The 16,831-nt window shown below is 31.3% G+C and overlaps 3 protein-coding genes across 3 annotated transcripts in view; 1 reads left to right on the top strand and 2 right to left on the bottom strand.

Annotated features, from left to right (window-relative positions):
* Positions 1 to 442: 442 nt before the first annotated feature.
* LOC148302652 (uS5 assembly chaperone PDCD2-like) lies at positions 443 to 3,311 on the top strand. The gene is made up of 6 exons (XM_088271299.1): positions 443 to 736; positions 818 to 997; positions 1,498 to 1,647; positions 2,241 to 2,318; positions 2,608 to 2,901; positions 3,117 to 3,311. The coding sequence occupies exons 1-6, from the start codon at positions 551 to 553 to the stop codon at positions 3,294 to 3,296; spliced, it is 1,068 nt and encodes a 355-aa protein (XP_088127425.1). The 5' UTR covers positions 443 to 550; the 3' UTR covers positions 3,297 to 3,311.
* Positions 3,312 to 3,479: 168 nt separating this feature from the next.
* Positions 3,480 to 6,214, bottom strand: LOC148302651 (transmembrane protein 242-like). Its single transcript, XM_088271298.1, has 4 exons — positions 6,008 to 6,214; positions 5,823 to 5,924; positions 4,572 to 4,708; positions 3,480 to 3,634 (listed from the first exon to the last, which is right to left on the bottom strand). The coding sequence occupies exons 1-4, from the start codon at positions 6,072 to 6,074 to the stop codon at positions 3,485 to 3,487; spliced, it is 456 nt and encodes a 151-aa protein (XP_088127424.1). The 5' UTR covers positions 6,075 to 6,214; the 3' UTR covers positions 3,480 to 3,484.
* A 3,961-nt stretch (positions 6,215 to 10,175) lies between these two features.
* Positions 10,176 to 16,831, bottom strand: part of LOC148302650 (IST1 homolog) — a 7,216-nt gene continuing 560 nt past the window's right edge. Inside the window, exons 3-7 of the mRNA XM_088271301.1 lie at positions 15,395 to 15,623; positions 14,794 to 14,912; positions 12,346 to 12,489; positions 11,911 to 11,970; positions 10,176 to 10,548 (exon numbers count right to left, since the gene is read on the bottom strand). Coding sequence (XP_088127427.1) covers positions 10,321 to 10,548; positions 11,911 to 11,970; positions 12,346 to 12,489; positions 14,794 to 14,912; positions 15,395 to 15,623 — 780 coding nt within the window. The 3' untranslated portion in view covers positions 10,176 to 10,320. The remainder of the gene's footprint in view (positions 10,549 to 11,910; positions 11,971 to 12,345; positions 12,490 to 14,793; positions 14,913 to 15,394; positions 15,624 to 16,831) is intronic.

The raw sequence follows: 16,831 nt of genomic DNA, 5'->3' as shown, positions 1-16,831 counted from the left end.
GAGATAGAACGTTGTTGCATTGTATTATTTGAATAATTTTGAAAAATCTCAAGGTTACAAGGTTCTATCTGAACTTTTTTTACTTAAAAATTATTTATTATTCCAATTTTTCTAAAAAATGTTGCATTCAATTTGCTTTCCGGTTGGATTTAATCATATTATTAAAATAATAAACAAGTATTTATAAAGAATATTAGAGAAAACATTATCTGAATTTTCAACCTCTTATATCTCAAAACTATAAGGAATCCACATAGAACCTTTTTTCCCCAACACGACGAAGTGTAGATTGCATTACAGCACCATCAGTACTAGTATATAATCTTTGAGCACCATGCTACCAGCCTGTTAACTGTCACATTAGGTAGCCTGTTGTGACTGTCAGTGTCAAAACGTGCTGTCTCTGGTCGCCGATCTCTTATTCTCAAATAATTCTCCATTCTTATTCTTATATACATATTTAACTCATATTGTTCTTATCTTGGGACAGAATATAATTGACTTTCTAAATCCGTTTAGATAATAATTTACTGACATTATTTGAAAAACGATGTCATCTAATAATATTCATGTAGACATCGGGTTTGTTGAAGAGTGTGAGGAATGGAAATTAACTCCTCGTTTTTTTCCTAGCAAAGTTGGTGGTAAACCAGTATGGCTTAATTTGAAGGATTTACCTGAACCCATTGATATCCAATGCGGAAAATGTAAAGAACCATGCGTTTTTCTTTGCCAAGTGGGTTTTTTTATTTAAATAATTGTATTATTTCGTTAAACGTAATTCGATATTCATGTGTGATGTTTTTTTTTTCTTTAGATGTATGCACCCATTGATAATAACCCAGAAGCATTTCATCGTACATTATATATGTTTATTTGTAAAAATTCTGCTTGTTGCTCAACAAATAATTCTGGGAATTTTGTAATATTTCGATGTCAACTACAGAGAAATAATGCATTCTATCCTTTTGATCCTCCAATTGAAGATAAAAATGAGGTAAATATGTGTACGATAATGAAAATTAAAAAAAAAGTGAAAATACTGGAAAATATGTAAAGGTACCACCATATGCCAAGATCCAACAACAATATACAGTGGAACCTCTCATAACGAGTAATGCGCATAACAAGCAAGAAAAGTGAAAAAGTCGCTCCCTTAACAAGCGACATTTCGCATTACGAGTTACAGAGAAAGGTCAAGTCCCCTTTTCACGACATCAACCTGTGAGACGGGACTTCCGCGCCAGTCAAAACAAAAATGTTTCATTTAACGAGTAAGATTCTGGAACTAATTATGCTAGTTATGAGAGGTTACACTGAATATAATAATTTATGCCTAATGACGTCACTAAAAATAGTGATATGAATATTAAGATTGAAATTATAAAATAATATCAGTTTAAGCTTAACATACAACATGACGCAACAGGTCTGTTATTTAAAATTACCTAAAGCAAACTGTGTCGATTAAATATAATGCTATTCATGTCTTTACAGATATTTGATTACAGTAAATGGGCGCCCTTGTGTCAACTATGTGGTGCAAAGGGTCCAAATCACTGCGCTAAGTGCAAGAAAACTAAATATTGCAGTAGGTCACATCAAATAATTGATTGGAAAAATGGCCACAGGGAAATCTGCAGCGGAGTAAGATATATGTTCATTTATTTATTTCTATTTTACGATGAAAGTTCTCACATAAACGCAGGAATTAAAAAAAATCTAGAACAGTATTTTATATGAGCTTCTAAATAAGGCTTAAATCTTGTACATTATATTTCGATAACATTCATTATTTGCATGATAACTTATATCAATAAATATAAAGAAACAATACATTCCGTAGTAAAATAATTGATATTTATAATATTTTGAGTTTGTCTTTGTTTACAAATCTGGGTTTGTTTACTTTGTGTGTTCAGGCATCTCCTAGTGTGTAAAATATTTTGGAAAGAATATTACATACATTTCTTTAAGGTCTCTGCTAAATAAAAAAAGTTATATAACCATAGATGGTGCTGAGAACTCATGTGCGAAAGAAGGTATCAATTATGACATATATACAACTTTCGATATTTGAGTAGGGTTGTCAGTCTTGGGTAGAATGGTAAATGTTGCACGTGTATAAAAGTGATCACTTAAACCAGCCTATGACGAGTCGTAAGCCCTGTAAATACCCAGACTTCCATATAATTTTTCAAGTATGTTAAGATGTCAGCATTGATATTTGTTAATTGCAGGAAAACAGTAGCCCTGGGGAAGTCAAAAATTGCTTATTATTTCCACAATGGGAACTCATTATCGATGAAGAAAGTGAGGTAAGATCAGAAATCATTTTTTTTACTGTCTCTTTTTGTTCTGATATTACATAATGGTCGTGACTAACCGGAGCCATTTCGTCGTAACGTAACACGTTGAGATGCGAGCATTCGTATAGTCAGTACTGGGAACCTAGCGCTCCGTGCATAGTCGGAGCGCTCACCGCGAGCGACGTTACGACGAAATGCTGCGGTCAGTCCCCACCTTTAAAATAAATGTGGATTAAAACTGTATGAACTATTAGAAATAAAAAAGTAATTACTTAATATTTGTTATTTATCCATTCAGGAACCAACTAAAGAAACATCAGAAAAGGAAGAATTAGAATACTTGAATAAGCTCATTGAAGAGAGAAAAGCAGGAACACTGATTGATGAGGATGATACTGAATTAGAACAATATGCAAATAAGGCTGTTGAAGATAAAACATTTGAAAAGTTCAAACAAAGAATAAGTAGAGATCCGGGACAGGTGTTGAGATATAATAGGGGTGGATCTCCACTATGGATTGCCTCCAAACCTATTCCTCCACAAATTCCCAACTGTCCAATTTGCAATTCCGAGAGACAATTTGAATGTCAGGTAATATTTTGCATTCACAAGCAATACATTTTTTGGATTATTGTATTACATACTTCCTTCCTGTATTTCGGCCACTATTGCAGCAATCTTCTTCAAGGCGCTATGGTACTATAGGAGAAAATAATTTCAGATTTACCTGAAAAATTGTGAAAGTCTACATAGACATCCACAAGGTATAAATATAACCATGTACTAATTTATGTTATGTATTTTAGATCATGCCGCAGTTGCTAAATTTTCTTAATTTAGATCTTGGAGTGAATGGTATTGATTGGGGTATATTGGCAATCTACACATGTAAAAATTCTTGCAGTGATTCAGGGCCAGCATACAAAAAAGAATTCATATTTAAACAAGATGTCTCCCAAATTTCTTCACTAAGATTAAATGAATAGTAAAAAATGTGTACATGTTTGTTTGTTGTGAAAACTGACCAGATTTGTATTTTTTTAAAATAAAACCACAAGTAAGAAAACACTGAACTTATTTATTTAGCAACAAAATAAAAACAGGCACACAGAGCCTACAAGAATAAATATCCCAAAAATAATTAATATTATGTTCCTACATTTATAATATTGTTTTACGGTTTAGACTCGGTTTCCTTTCCCCATTCTGTGGAAACGTAATTAAGTAAGTCATTCATCCCACTAAACTCTGTTCTTGACTGTGGGGGGTCATTTTTTGAAATTCGCGGTAATATTTTACCCATTTTCTTTCCAAAATCCTTAAGCTAAAACAAAAATTGTTTTATAGTAAAAGACATTGCTACTGTTAGACGGTAAAATATTTTATTGATTAAATGGTTCTTACGAATGCTTTGAAAAACATATAAAGAAATTGTAGAAATATTCCAAATATAAACAGTCGAACTCAGTTAGATATTATAATTAAGGATATGTATAATGGGGAAACATTTGATAACATTTTATTTATGATTTTCTCCATAAATTTATTTACTTTCATAATGAGCTATTAGTATGCCAAGCAAAAATATTGTAAATTTAAAACTGTTAACGTGCCGATTTGTCAAAAATACAATTTTCGACCCTAAGCAATAAAATCCGACCAAGTAGTTAACTAGACCGATGCCGCCAGGATTGAATTATGTTTATGACAATAGTTAAGATACTAAGTACCTTATTGGTATATATAAAACATCCAAGCTTTGTAATGTCAGTAGGTACGTATTATCTATTGTGTATATTCATTTATTTTATGTGGAGCAACAATATATTATTTAATATTGGTGCTTTAATAAAATCTACGATTAAACTTAGTAAAGGACAACATAAATACCAGCGTTATTTATTACGAATGTACTGGTTTAAATAACTAAGATAATAAATTGGAATTTTAATAGCGTTCAAAAGTATGTATACTAATTATTACATAAAAATTTTAATTATTATTTCGCTTCATTCAGGTTATTGTGGCCTGAAACAAGACAAGACATACCCTTTTTTTCATTCAAATAAAAAATCAATCTTCCAATAAAAAATCTACATATTTTTTAACCTGTTATCATCCATTGTAAACTGCCCATTGTACATGCCTGTGTACTCAAGATTGTTTTATTTTTCATCTAAACACACCAAATCGGTGTTAATAAGTTAATATCTTTATTTGATCAGCGATGTAAACACTTCATGTATTTAAATATTTCTTACGTCACTGGCTCCAGAAAGTTTCCATATTCCGTAACATATTAGTGATGTGCCGGTGATGGCATAAAGGCTCCCCCATCCCAGGGCACGCAGAGCGAGGAGAGCTCCAGAGTCCGCCATCTCTGCACTGATTGCCACTCCTGAAACCCTTCCAGGTAAGCTTTAAAACTCGACAACATATGAAGGCATAAAACATTTTAAAAGGCGAGTTAAGTGGTTAGCTAATATGTGCTCATAAAATCAATGCTTAGGATATTAAAAAAAAATTGTTAATAAAATGCCTATATGTACTATGCAGTGATGGGATTCAAAATTTTCAAGAACCGGTTCGCCTTTTACGTACTATCCCCCCCCCCCTATAAAAAAAAGTTTTTACATTTATTTGTTAATTTGTTTTTTATTCTGCACATAAACAGAACATTCACATAACAACTGAGAATGCTCGATTATAATAGTAGGTACATCGTGGTTTAAGCACATCCAATCATGTACTATCCAATATGCACCCTTTTATAAAAAACAGCTTCCTTAATCACTATAAGGTATGGAAAAGGCGCTAGATTTTCTATCGCATTTTTTTATGTATTAAATATTTCTATCTCCTTCTGGACCTGTGGGAGACCAGCAAGTTATAGAAAGGAAAACATTGTTTACTTGTACATTTTTTGAAGCGCATATCTTTCACAATATTCTTTTTACTGAGTGCAACTTACTGATAACTGAATTTTTCCATTATTTTTTTTCATCTTTCCAACCATTTTTCCTTTTTGTGAGGTTCAAATACTTTGAAAATGTGGCGGACCAAGTAAACCGAGCGTGCTCTGATACATGATCTCAATCGGAATATTGTGTGACAACAAAGGGCCGGTTCGGCGAACTCTAAAAATTTTAGGCACCGCTTCGCTAAAACTGTCTGAATCCCACCACTGAATCTAGGCTTAGGAAAACAAATAATACAGTAGAGCAAAGAGATGCTGCTGATTATCCATGGGACGATTATAAGTAAATTTGATTAACCATGAGAATTGAGAACTCAAAGTATGATTTATTTCGCTTGTGTTTTCATACATATTTCTGGATCTTTAACCCAGTAGACAAAAAAAAACTTAATTCGGAATGTAGAGGTGTGCTCCTTGGGCCCAAGTATCCTGCAACTCCAGCAAACACCACTCATAATCGGCGCTTTCATATGGGTTTGATATTTAAGTACATAAATATGTATAGTATGGGATAGTTCGCGATGAAATTAGTTACCTTTACTAAAATATTGCGGATCTTTTTTCTTTACAGCTGCAATTGTTGCTCCAAATCCGAATATTCCTGACATTCCGGCGACAGCTGTCAAAAATGCTCCAGCTGCAAAGGTTAACGTAAAATTTAATCAAAACGATTATTTATATTTTAATACATAATTATTATCGACTCAAAAAGTAACGCGCCTTTTACTCTGAACAATTTATTTTCTTTATCTGTTGATGTTTCGGGAATGACGGCTGTGTCACTCATTTTATTATCATTGTTTCTATACAAATCTAATAAGTTACTTTACTTAATGATTTTGAATAATTTTGTTTCACAATACTTTTGAAATAAAATATTCTTTATTTTTCTTCTAATACCCATTCGAACCCCCGCACGATTTTCATTTTCGCAATAACAGATAACATTTGGTATTGCCACTTAAATATACTACAGTTGATCTATTTTATTTATACAATTCACATGCACCTAAAATTCTAGGTACCTACTTAGGAATTTGTACACCAGGGACGGGGAATGAGGACTCGCGGGTTACGCAGTAACCCGCGTTAGAAATTATATAACCCGCTTAAACTTTTAGATAAGATTATTTTCATTTTTCACTTGTTTGTGTTGGATAGCAGGAAAAGAAGCCTTGAACAATTTTTTTTTTCAGATTTAGTCACGATTATATCTTCTATTTTCTTAAACGTGGGTTCATTGTTAATTTTAAAAGCATTTTTTTACATTATGCCAGTTCCATACAAGTAATTTGAATATATCTTCGAAGTTTAGTAATATATTGTATTAAATTTCACTTAAATTACCAAACAACCGGCATTTTCACTTTATAAGCGATCCATGGAAAAAATTATGAAAACCAGCGCAACATAATTTCTCGTTTTATTGGTCTGAGCTATACTGGAAACGTGTGCAGGAAGTGGTCACAAGAGTGCCGGTGTTGCTCAACTTGACCCACCCACCCCTTATACACCCTAGTCTGAAATCATGACGTATGTATAAAAAAAGTTATGTTTATTTTTTGAAATCCAAACTGGAATTTACCTCGAAAATCACAAAAATGAAACATTGAATTCAATCCGGAGACAGAGAAAGTTATCACAATAAATTGATAATTTACACATGTGGACCATTTGGCACCTTTTGATCGCTGTGCCCATTAAAAAATCGAAAAAAAAATGAAAACGGCCAAACTCAACCTATGTGAGCCGCAAAATTGATTTTTTAATAAAATTTGATCCACTTGCAAAAAAAGGATCGCCATCCCTAGTCTACACTGTAGACAAAAAAATCCTGTCCTATAGACTCTACAAGACAGGAATCTAACTTTCTTTTTCTAACGCCCCTTACCACAATTCCTTGCAATAAATGTAAATCAACAACTTATAGTTTATTTGTAAAAATGTAAATTCTTGTAATTGAGGGCGGTGTACACACACACATCTATATATATATATATATATATATATATATATATATATATATATATATATATATATATATATATATATATATATATATATATATATATATATATATATATATATATATATATATATATATATAAATATATAAATATATATGTATATATATATATATATATATATATATATATATATATATATATATATATATATATATATATATATATATATATAGATTTATATCATAATGATAATTATTTGTGATTTTCTAGGTTTACCGATTTAGATTTCACAAAATAAAAAGGGCAATTACTATCTCATAAAATATTTAGGAAAGGGAGATTCAGAAAGCAGTACAATATTACTTTTGAATATTATTTTATTAATAATGTTAATTGACAAACAAAACACACTTGAAGGTCTGCATGTTATTTTTTAATCATAAAAATGCATATTTATATGTATATCAATTCCAAAGCACCAATAAATACAAGTAAGCAACATGATAAAAATATTTATTTTTACATAATTATAGTTACAACTTACCTATATAATTCATAAAAAAATATACATTTTGAATGTAATAATAAATTGTGATAACTGATTTCATTATTTAACATACACAAAATAACATAAAGATCATCCATTTTCAATGCTTAACATTGAAGATGTGCAATTTTTTTAATGCGTTTAAATTTTTAAATATGCAAAACATGTATATTTTTTTTACCCCTCTCCACGAGGGGACGTTCTGACAATTTCCTTCCCTCATCATACAATACAACAAAATGATAGTGAATAAAAAAAGGGCATCATAAAACACTTAGTTGAAATTTGTGTAGAACCTCTCTCAGAATGTTTTTCTTTATTAACTTAAAAAGTGATTAATTAAAAACTAAATTGTGTTAAAAGATTAGTCAAATACATAATAGTACTTGGTGTAGTTAAAGTGCTAAATCTCAATTTTACAGAAGACTTTGAAGAAATAAAATGTACATACAGTCGCGAGCACTCAAACTTTCCAGATTGAAAATATCAGTTTTTTTAATAATATTTTTTGTTGTGATTTCTTGATAGATTTCCAGTCCAAATTATTAAACAACACGGTTAAAAGATGATTTACCAAAAAAATTACCTATTTAGCGATCAAATTTTTTTCTTCATAATTTTATAGTTAATTAGATTTTCGATTTTTTCACTTTTTTTTCATGAAAAATCGAAAATCTACAAATTAACTATAAAATCATGAAAAAAAAATTTTGGTAGCTAAATAGGCAATTTTTTTGGTACATCGTCTTTAAACAGTGTTGTTTAATAATGTGGAATGAAAATCTATTGAGAAATCACAACAAAAAATATTATTAAAAAAAAAAAATATTTTCAGTCTGGAAAGATTTGAGTGTTCGCTACTGTAGGTACTAGAATGATCTTTCTGTAAAAGAGCAATTTTTAAAACTTTATGTGTAGGACATACTAAGTTGTCAATTTTAAAAATTAAAATATTTTGGAATTTATTTTACTTTGCAACATTCCACTTTGCTTAGAGATAAATTTATTATTATTGTTTTATTATAATATTAATAAAGCAATGATAGAATACATACAAAAAATAGTTAATATAATAATTTATTAAAAATCTTATGTTAAATTTAATATATCGATGCCTAAATTATTAAAATAAAAAATTCAAAATAAAATTTATTATTTTATACAATAACTTATCCTCAACATTGTAAAAAAATTAATTGATTTATTCACAAAATACACTAATATACCAGGTCTGTAATCTCAGAATTGCCGTTTGCTTATATGTAGCTAACGTCACATACAAAGGAGCCATTTTCGAAAAAATGTCATAAAATGTTTTTTTTTGTCAAGAATAGTCAGTGTATATAAACAGCAGAAGATTGGAAAATACGTGTCTCACGAATTGGACAAAAGGCAGCAGGAACGATGTCGCAACACCTACGAAGCGCTTAGCGCACGAAACAAAGTGTTTTTTGGATCGAATTGTTACTGGCGAAAAGGTGGATATTTTTCATGAATCCCAAGCGCATGAAATCGTGGGTTGACTCCAGCGAACCAGCGTCATCGGGCGCCAGACTGGATCGCTTCGAAAAAAGACACTGCTGTGTGTTTAGTGTGATAAGAAGGGTGGGATTTACTACGAGCTGATAAAACCAGGAGAAACTGTCAACGGTTAACGCTACAAAAGGCCCGATTACCAACAAAGACAAGTATTCTCTCCACAAAGACACTTACATCTGTCGCACATACCAAATTTCGTTTGCAACTACTTGGAGGCACTCAATTGGGAGGTCCTACCCCACCCACCTTATTCGTTAGACTCAGCCCCTTCTGACTGCCACTTGTTTTCGGCAATGAGCCATGCGCTTACTGAGCAGCACTATAATTGATAAGAAGACGTTTGAGAATAGCTTGACGAATGGTTTGCCTCAAAAACCGAGGACTTTTATTGGCAGGGTATCCATAACTCGCCAGAAAGATGGGAAAAATGTGTAGCTAGCAAGGGCCAACACTTTGAAAAAATCATGTTTTCATTTTCACTAAGTATTTTTGTGTTTTGCTTAGTCAAAAAACAGCAATTCTGAGGTGACCGACCTGGTATCTAAAATTTACAAACTTACAGAAAGATACTGCTTACCTGGCAATGATAAATATATGTACAAATAAACTTTTTGAATATATAAATAATAAGATAAGCATAGAAAACAGCAAAAACCTTTTGACCTTGCATGTGTAGAAACTAATTTTGATAGTGGTAAAATAATAATCAAGGCACTGCACACACCATTTCCATACAGCAGTGATGCCCTTCCTTTCATCAAGTCCTAGATCCAAGAGTCGGAAGTACAGGACTTAACACCTTTCCCTTATATAAGTAAGCATCAAGTTCAAACGCCGCATCAATCTCATGCGGTTCTATGGACCATTATTGGGTTCAGAAAGGTGTCAGACAAATTAATTGTTTGTACATGCAAAGTCAAATGTGTGCCTTTATTATATGTATACTCTATAATATACACATTTAATAAATTTACAAATTATTATTTTTTCTTCTTGAGTTCTTCAAACCTCCTGCTCAAATCATCAAAATCGATATCATCCTTAGGTGCAGTGGGCAGACTGTTATTGCTGCTTCCAGAAGGGACATTAGGGAATAAGTTATCTGAGGGTACATTGGGAAGGTCTGGTAATTCAGGGAAATGTATGTTGGAATATGGATTGTTACCAGGAAACTTCGATCTCGGTTGTGGTTTAGGAGCGTTCGATTTCTGAAAAAAGGCATGTAAGGTTTAATTTTAATGAAAACAATTTCAATACTACTTAAGATAAATAAAATCACATGGCAATATAATAAAGTAATTTCTCATTATCTGCAGATGTTACACAGTGCAGACTAGGTGTCCATTTAAATTAAAGATTGGGTCATTGAGTGATCGTAATTAACCAACTTATTTAATTATTAAGTTGAATTAAATGCTTTTTTTTTTTAAACACCCATCTTAATTTATTTGTTCACTTATACATTATTATGATTTTACAACATCAGGTATTTTTGGCATCGTATATTTATATTAACGTCTGCCTCCATAGTGTAATGGTCAGCACGCTCGGCTACCGTTCTGGAGGTCCCGGGTTCGATTCCCAGGGGGGGGTCAAATAAATATAAGTGATTTACTCACTCTAATATTTATTCCATATTACCCTGGACTTGTACCTGAAGTGGAGGGCTGATCACCTTTCTTTCATGTGTTAACGATCAAGATAACACTGCATTTTTATTATGCTATTCCCTATGCACCATTGGGGTACGGATAAGGGTTTGAAGAAGTATATTAACATTCTTCTATTAAGTTAATATTTTTATTTCAAAAGAAATTATATATTTTTGAATTGCAGAGTCACGAAGTACATAATTTGTCATATTCTGTAAAAGAAAAATTATCAGCAAAATAACTTTTCTATTCAATAAAACAAATCCAATGAATTTAATAAAACTGTAAGTAAATATGTATATACAATATTTGAACTTTGATATTGTCATTAAACTGCACCACCACTATTATTGTTAGTAACCAGAACAAGAAAATGTTACTACAAGATACCTGCCAGGGTCGCATATATAGCTGAGATCAATAGCGAAAATTGTTAATAAATTACAAGCTTAAACATATTACTAAACTGATGTTGGTCCTTTTAAACTCGCTTGATATGACTGCCGTTGTTATGTTTATTACGCAGACATCTTTATTGACTCTTTTAAAAAGAATAACCCGCAAAGCCTTTATTACAGGCTAGTAAGGATAGGGAAGGTAAATGTGAAAAATAAATCACAAAACCAAGAACAATTGAAAATTTGAATTTATTTTGCACTTAGCGGGAATCGAACGCGCGATGCCAGTTCCGCAGCTGAGCGTCTACCCAACTACGCCAAGGCTTGAGATATAAAAATTAAGACATGCTTTAACTACTAACGTTACTAGGGTTAAAATTTCTATACCTAAATTTCTATAGGGTTAAATTGCTGTTTACCTGAAGACAGAGGATGGCATTTGGGCATAATTAATAATATGAGGTATTTAGAATACAAACTGAAATAAATCAAATACAAATATTAATAAATATAAACAAACCATCAAATTATCATCAGGACTCAAACTGTCATAGGCTGGTGGAAGGTTGTTCATTTCTTCCTAAAAAAAAAAAAAACTTATTTTAATAGATACAGGTCAAAAATAAATACATACATATGTAGAATAACGAATTATAAACAACAATAAAATAGAACAACTTTACAATCTTTACAAGTATACTAGTTCTTTCAATTACTAATTATCTTAGTAGCTTTGGAATACTTCAGAATATATTGTCAGTCTGTGAGATTGCAATTTTTAATAATGGCTTTATAAAAAAAAAAACTAAACGTTACTACATTTTCGTTGATTCCAAATCGCTTGTTGATCCTCTTCCACAACACGTTTTCATGAAAGTATTTCAGCAGGTTGATGTTAATATTGTTGGTTTGAAAAGTTGTATAAATGCAATACAGTAGAACCTGAATTAAATACCTGCAAAAACGAAGTGTTGAGGTCCTTAGGTTCAGTTCCAGGAAGAATGTTGTATGTCATGGGAGGGTTCTGGTTAGAAGTGTCAGGCGGAGGCATTACAAACCCACCGGGACCACCGGGATGCTTTTCCATATGGGGCAAGTTCTGTCATGGTATAATTACATTAATGCCAGATGATGGTAATTTATTAGTGCATACAGAGTTTACTAAACTAACATTCCTTTTTTTTTTCAAATATTGATATAATATATAAAAACAGTCATTAAAAATGTCAATGTGATGTAAATCAATGTAAAGAACAGTGTCCGTCGATGGTTGCTTAGCATTGGAAGGGACAAGGTAGAAAGTGAATTAATTAAAGTCCAGATGTAATTATTTTATTGAAAAACCTTTAAACTGTAAATTATTTTTGTATCTCCTGTATGTTATGTTTATAATCTAATAATTAAAATAAAAATGTTATTAAAAAATAAAAAAAATAATATAAAAATTGTATTAATAATAATAATAAAACCCTTACCGCACCCCAATGGTGCATAGGGCACTGCTTCATATAAACGCAGTGTTATCTCGATCGATTACACATGAAGGAAAGGTGATCAGCCCTCCACTTCAGGTACCAGTCCAGTGTAATATTGAATAAATTTTAGAGTGAAAAAATCACTTATATTTATTAAACCCCCCTAGGAATCGAACCCGGGACCTCCAGAACGGTAGGCGAGCATGCTGACCATTACACTACGGAGGCGGACAAAAATTGTATTAACATGCTAGTATTCGGCTCAACACAGGCCATGCCTAAAGAGCCGTAATACGTATATTAAATGTATGTATGAAATGAAAATGTATATTGAATGTATCTATGTATTATGAAAATAAATAAATAAAATAAATAAATAAATAAATAAATGATGCTCATTGATGCAGACAACTGATTTTTCAGAGCCAATATTCTTTCTCTTAATTGTGAAAAAACTTTATTCATACCTTTTTACAATTCTTACTCGTCAGCCCCTTCATCAAATCTTAATATTGTGTTTCATAATAATTTGTCCGCCTCCGTAGTGTAATGGTCAGTACGCTCGGCTACCGTTCTGGAGGTCCCGGGTTCGATTCCCAGGGGGTCAAATAAATATAAGTGATTTACTCACTCTAATATTTATTCCATATTACCCTGGACTAGTACCTGAAGTGGAGGGCTGATCACCTTTCCTTCATGTGTTAACGATCAAGATAACACTGCGTTTGTATGATGCAGTGCCCTATGCACCATTGGGGTGCGGATAAGGATTTGAATGAATTCATAATAAAAATTGTAACCTTGACATATGTAATAACTGTGTAAAAATGAAAACTGAAAAGTCAACAAAATATTTGGGTTTAGATTTAGATTAGATTATAAACTCAAATGGACCAAGCACATAGAAAAAAATGTAAGCAAACTTAGTTATTTAACATATATTTTCAAATGTTTGTCTAGTTATGTCCATCCTATTTCTATAAAGATATTTCTATTTGCGACTTCCCGTTAAAGGCAAATTATGATAATTTTGAGTGAAACAAATATTGACAATTTTACTGACTGTTTCCAGGGAGCTTGAGTGTTACAGGCTTAATGTTAGAGGTTAATCGTTATGTTACAAGTACAAGGAGTACCAATAAAAAAATTGCTGTCAGAAAACATTTTGATCATTAAAATGTAATTTATATAAAATTATATATTTCAAAAATTGAAAATCAACAATTAGCATGTGAAAATCCGAGAAATCGTAACATATTATTTTTATCTCCTGATGTCATTGCAACCTAAACAGATCTATTGCGATGAACATGATACAAAAAAAGCTCTTAGCGTCTGAACGTCATGAAAATCTAAGAAATGTATGCATATTCTTTTTACATTTTTTTAAAAACATAATTTTTATTCAAAAAGGGGGTCAGTGCCATATAAGGATCACAGTAATCAGTACAAATCTCTTGTGTCAAACATGATGCATGTATATATATGTATTAATTTAAAATCAAACACAGATTTTTTGAGTCTACTAAGTTGTATTTTATTAACAAAAAACACATAAAAAATTATATTGTGACAATTGTTTCGCCTTGTTAGGGCATTATCAAACGAATGTGAAGATCAAATGGACTACGGTCCTTATGTAGCTATACAATTCTTCTTACAGATCTTCACATTCGTTTGATAATGCCCTAACAAGGCGAAACAATTGTCACAATATAATTTTTTATGTGTTTTTTGTTAATAAAATACAACTTAGTAGACTCAAAAAATCTGTGTTTGATTTTAAATTAATACATAAATTAAAATGGAGTTCTACAAATTAAACGCCAAGTCAATACATGATGCATGTACATTATAAAAATGAAAGGAACACATAAATGGAGGAGTGGAAACTGCAAATAAAATAAAAAAGAGTGAAAAGTACTAACCGGATAACTGAAAGGTTGAGGGGGTGGTTGGGGCATACACGGCGGCTGGGGGAAGTCCACAAAGCCAGGAGGCCGAGGGGCCGCATTGGGGCCCAGGTCAATCAGCAGTGCATCCAATCCTACCAAACAGTACAGCATACAACATTAAAGGCTAGATTCAAAAATAGTTTAACACATAATTTAATTTATTTAACATAATATCACTCATAAAAATAATAAAAACACCACAATTTATGCTACAAGGCGTGGTTTTGCATACATATTGTACTATTCAAAAATCCACACTACTTTTTTGTATTTTTGAAAAACAAAAAGGGAAATTCGCATTCATGCGAAAATAAACACTAGTATTAATGGTTTAAGAAAAAATTAAAACATCCAAGACTTAAAGAAGAGGGGGAAAATTATTTTTTTAATAGTGTGTAGGATATTTCAAGAGCTATCTTTCTGAATTTCCATTTAATAACTTACAACACGCCATTATTGTAAAATCACTATATATTTTATTATTAATTGAGTCTTGAGGTATTGGAATTGTTTATCAATAAAATATACCTGTTACATACATAAAATACTTATCATTATAACAATAAAAACTTACCAGTTGGATGCTGGTTTTCATTCATCACTTGAGGATCAGGCTCATAATTAACATTGTAGTTCTTGGATATTTCTATGAGATATTTTTCAATAAGTATTTTAGGAGGACTTTGAACAGATAGTTTATGTTTAAGCTTTTCACTTATGGTATCAACACTCTCCTTTTTGCACGCTTCTGCATAAACTTTTCCATATTTCGCCGTTAGTAACTCGCATACCACTTTGAGTTCCTAAAAAATATTGAAAAGCTTTATAAAACTCTTTTTTTTTACTATTAAATCACTCACATGGCGTCGCTATTTATAAAACATCACACTGTTATTACACAAATCAAAACTACTAGTTTTCACATTATTTTCCCTCTGGAGGCTAACAAGAATTTGAGTTTCTAACAAACATCTTTTTAATAAGTAGACATTAAATCGGTAACTGTTTCTTTTTATTTTATTTTACAGTGAAACTGTTACTACTTTGAGATATATAATTGCAATTAATAACATTATGAATAAAAATAATCGAAGTCTTTGATTGATATATTCACTCAAATAATAATTTAATTTTCAAAAGATATTTGAATGATCAACTCAGTTCAAAAAGTTAGAATTTGACTAGTGATCAAAGTTAAAATAAGTAGTAATTGTGATATCATTGCTTATTATATTTTTTAAATCAGAGCCAGAAACCCTTTTTTTGGTCGTCAACATGAAAGACGTGGGATGCATAATTACGATTTAATGGGATTTTTTTTCTTCAGATAAGTCCTTTCTTTTATTCAATTATCTTATAATCTAATAATTTATTTAAATAATGACACGATAATCATTTGATCTTTATTTTTTTTCAATTTATCCCATCATTCATTACATCAAGGGTGGCCAACCCACATCCTGCGGGCCACATGCGGCACGCAGCGCCCTCACGTGAGTCTCGCGGTTATGTATGATGAATATTTTTTTTAAATATAGGGTCCATCAGAATGTATTTCAAATCATATTTAAGTTATTCAAACCAAACAAGTTTCTGTAATTACATGAAATGCATATATTCTGGTGAAAAGAAACTCAAATCTCGCACTGCGTGGCCATTGATAAATTGGTTTCATTTAAATTAAAATTGGTAATATTGTTTAATCTATGTGTCATTATTTATAATTTTGATTGTTAAAATTGATAACAATGTTTATTACTATACAGATACATTTTTCGTTGCTTCCATGTGTGTTTTCTTCTTACATCTGGTCGTAGTAATGTTTAGTTTGCACAATCTCATTACCTCGGCATTATAATTATTTAGAATACTTACAAAAAACATCAATAAGTATGAATTTCATTGTGGTTTTTTTTTAATTATTACTGTCTGTATTCGGCAATTAAGAAAATGTTAGGTCATCGATGCAGCCCGGGGTGCAATTTGGGATGGCCAGGCTTGCGTAAGACAA

This window comes from Brachycentrus maculatus, unplaced genomic scaffold, assembly GCF_059751285.1.
Source record: "Brachycentrus maculatus isolate JH-2025_06_01 unplaced genomic scaffold, ASM5975128v1 h1tg000424l, whole genome shotgun sequence".
In the NCBI taxonomy this organism is placed as follows: Eukaryota; Metazoa; Arthropoda; class Insecta; order Trichoptera; family Brachycentridae; genus Brachycentrus; species Brachycentrus maculatus.
Note: the sequence above shows the minus strand (reverse complement) of the source record. Positions and strands in the feature narration are given on the sequence as shown.

What these genes read in the sequence shown, in the direction of transcription:
- LOC148302652 (XM_088271299.1), top strand. Translation starts at nt 551, where the DNA reads ATGTCATCTAATAATATTCATGTAGACATCGGGTTTGTTGAAGAGTGT. An exon ending in ACAGGGAAATCTGCAGCGGA is followed by an intron (nt 1,648 to 2,240) that starts GTAAGATATATG and finishes TGTTAATTGCAG; the next exon opens with GAAAACAGTAGCCCTGGGGA. An exon ending in TTATCGATGAAGAAAGTGAG is followed by an intron (nt 2,319 to 2,607) that starts GTAAGATCAGAA and finishes TTATCCATTCAG; the next exon opens with GAACCAACTAAAGAAACATC.
- LOC148302651 (XM_088271298.1), bottom strand. Translation starts at nt 6,074, where the DNA reads ATGAGTGACACAGCCGTCATTCCCGAAACATCAACAGATAAAGAAAAT. An exon ending in TCCGCAATATTTTAGTAAAG is followed by an intron (nt 4,709 to 5,822) that starts GTAACTAATTTC and finishes GAAGGGTTTCAG; the next exon opens with GAGTGGCAATCAGTGCAGAG. An exon ending in AACTTTCTGGAGCCAGTGAC is followed by an intron (nt 3,635 to 4,571) that starts GTAAGAAATATT and finishes TTTTTGTTTTAG; the next exon opens with CTTAAGGATTTTGGAAAGAA.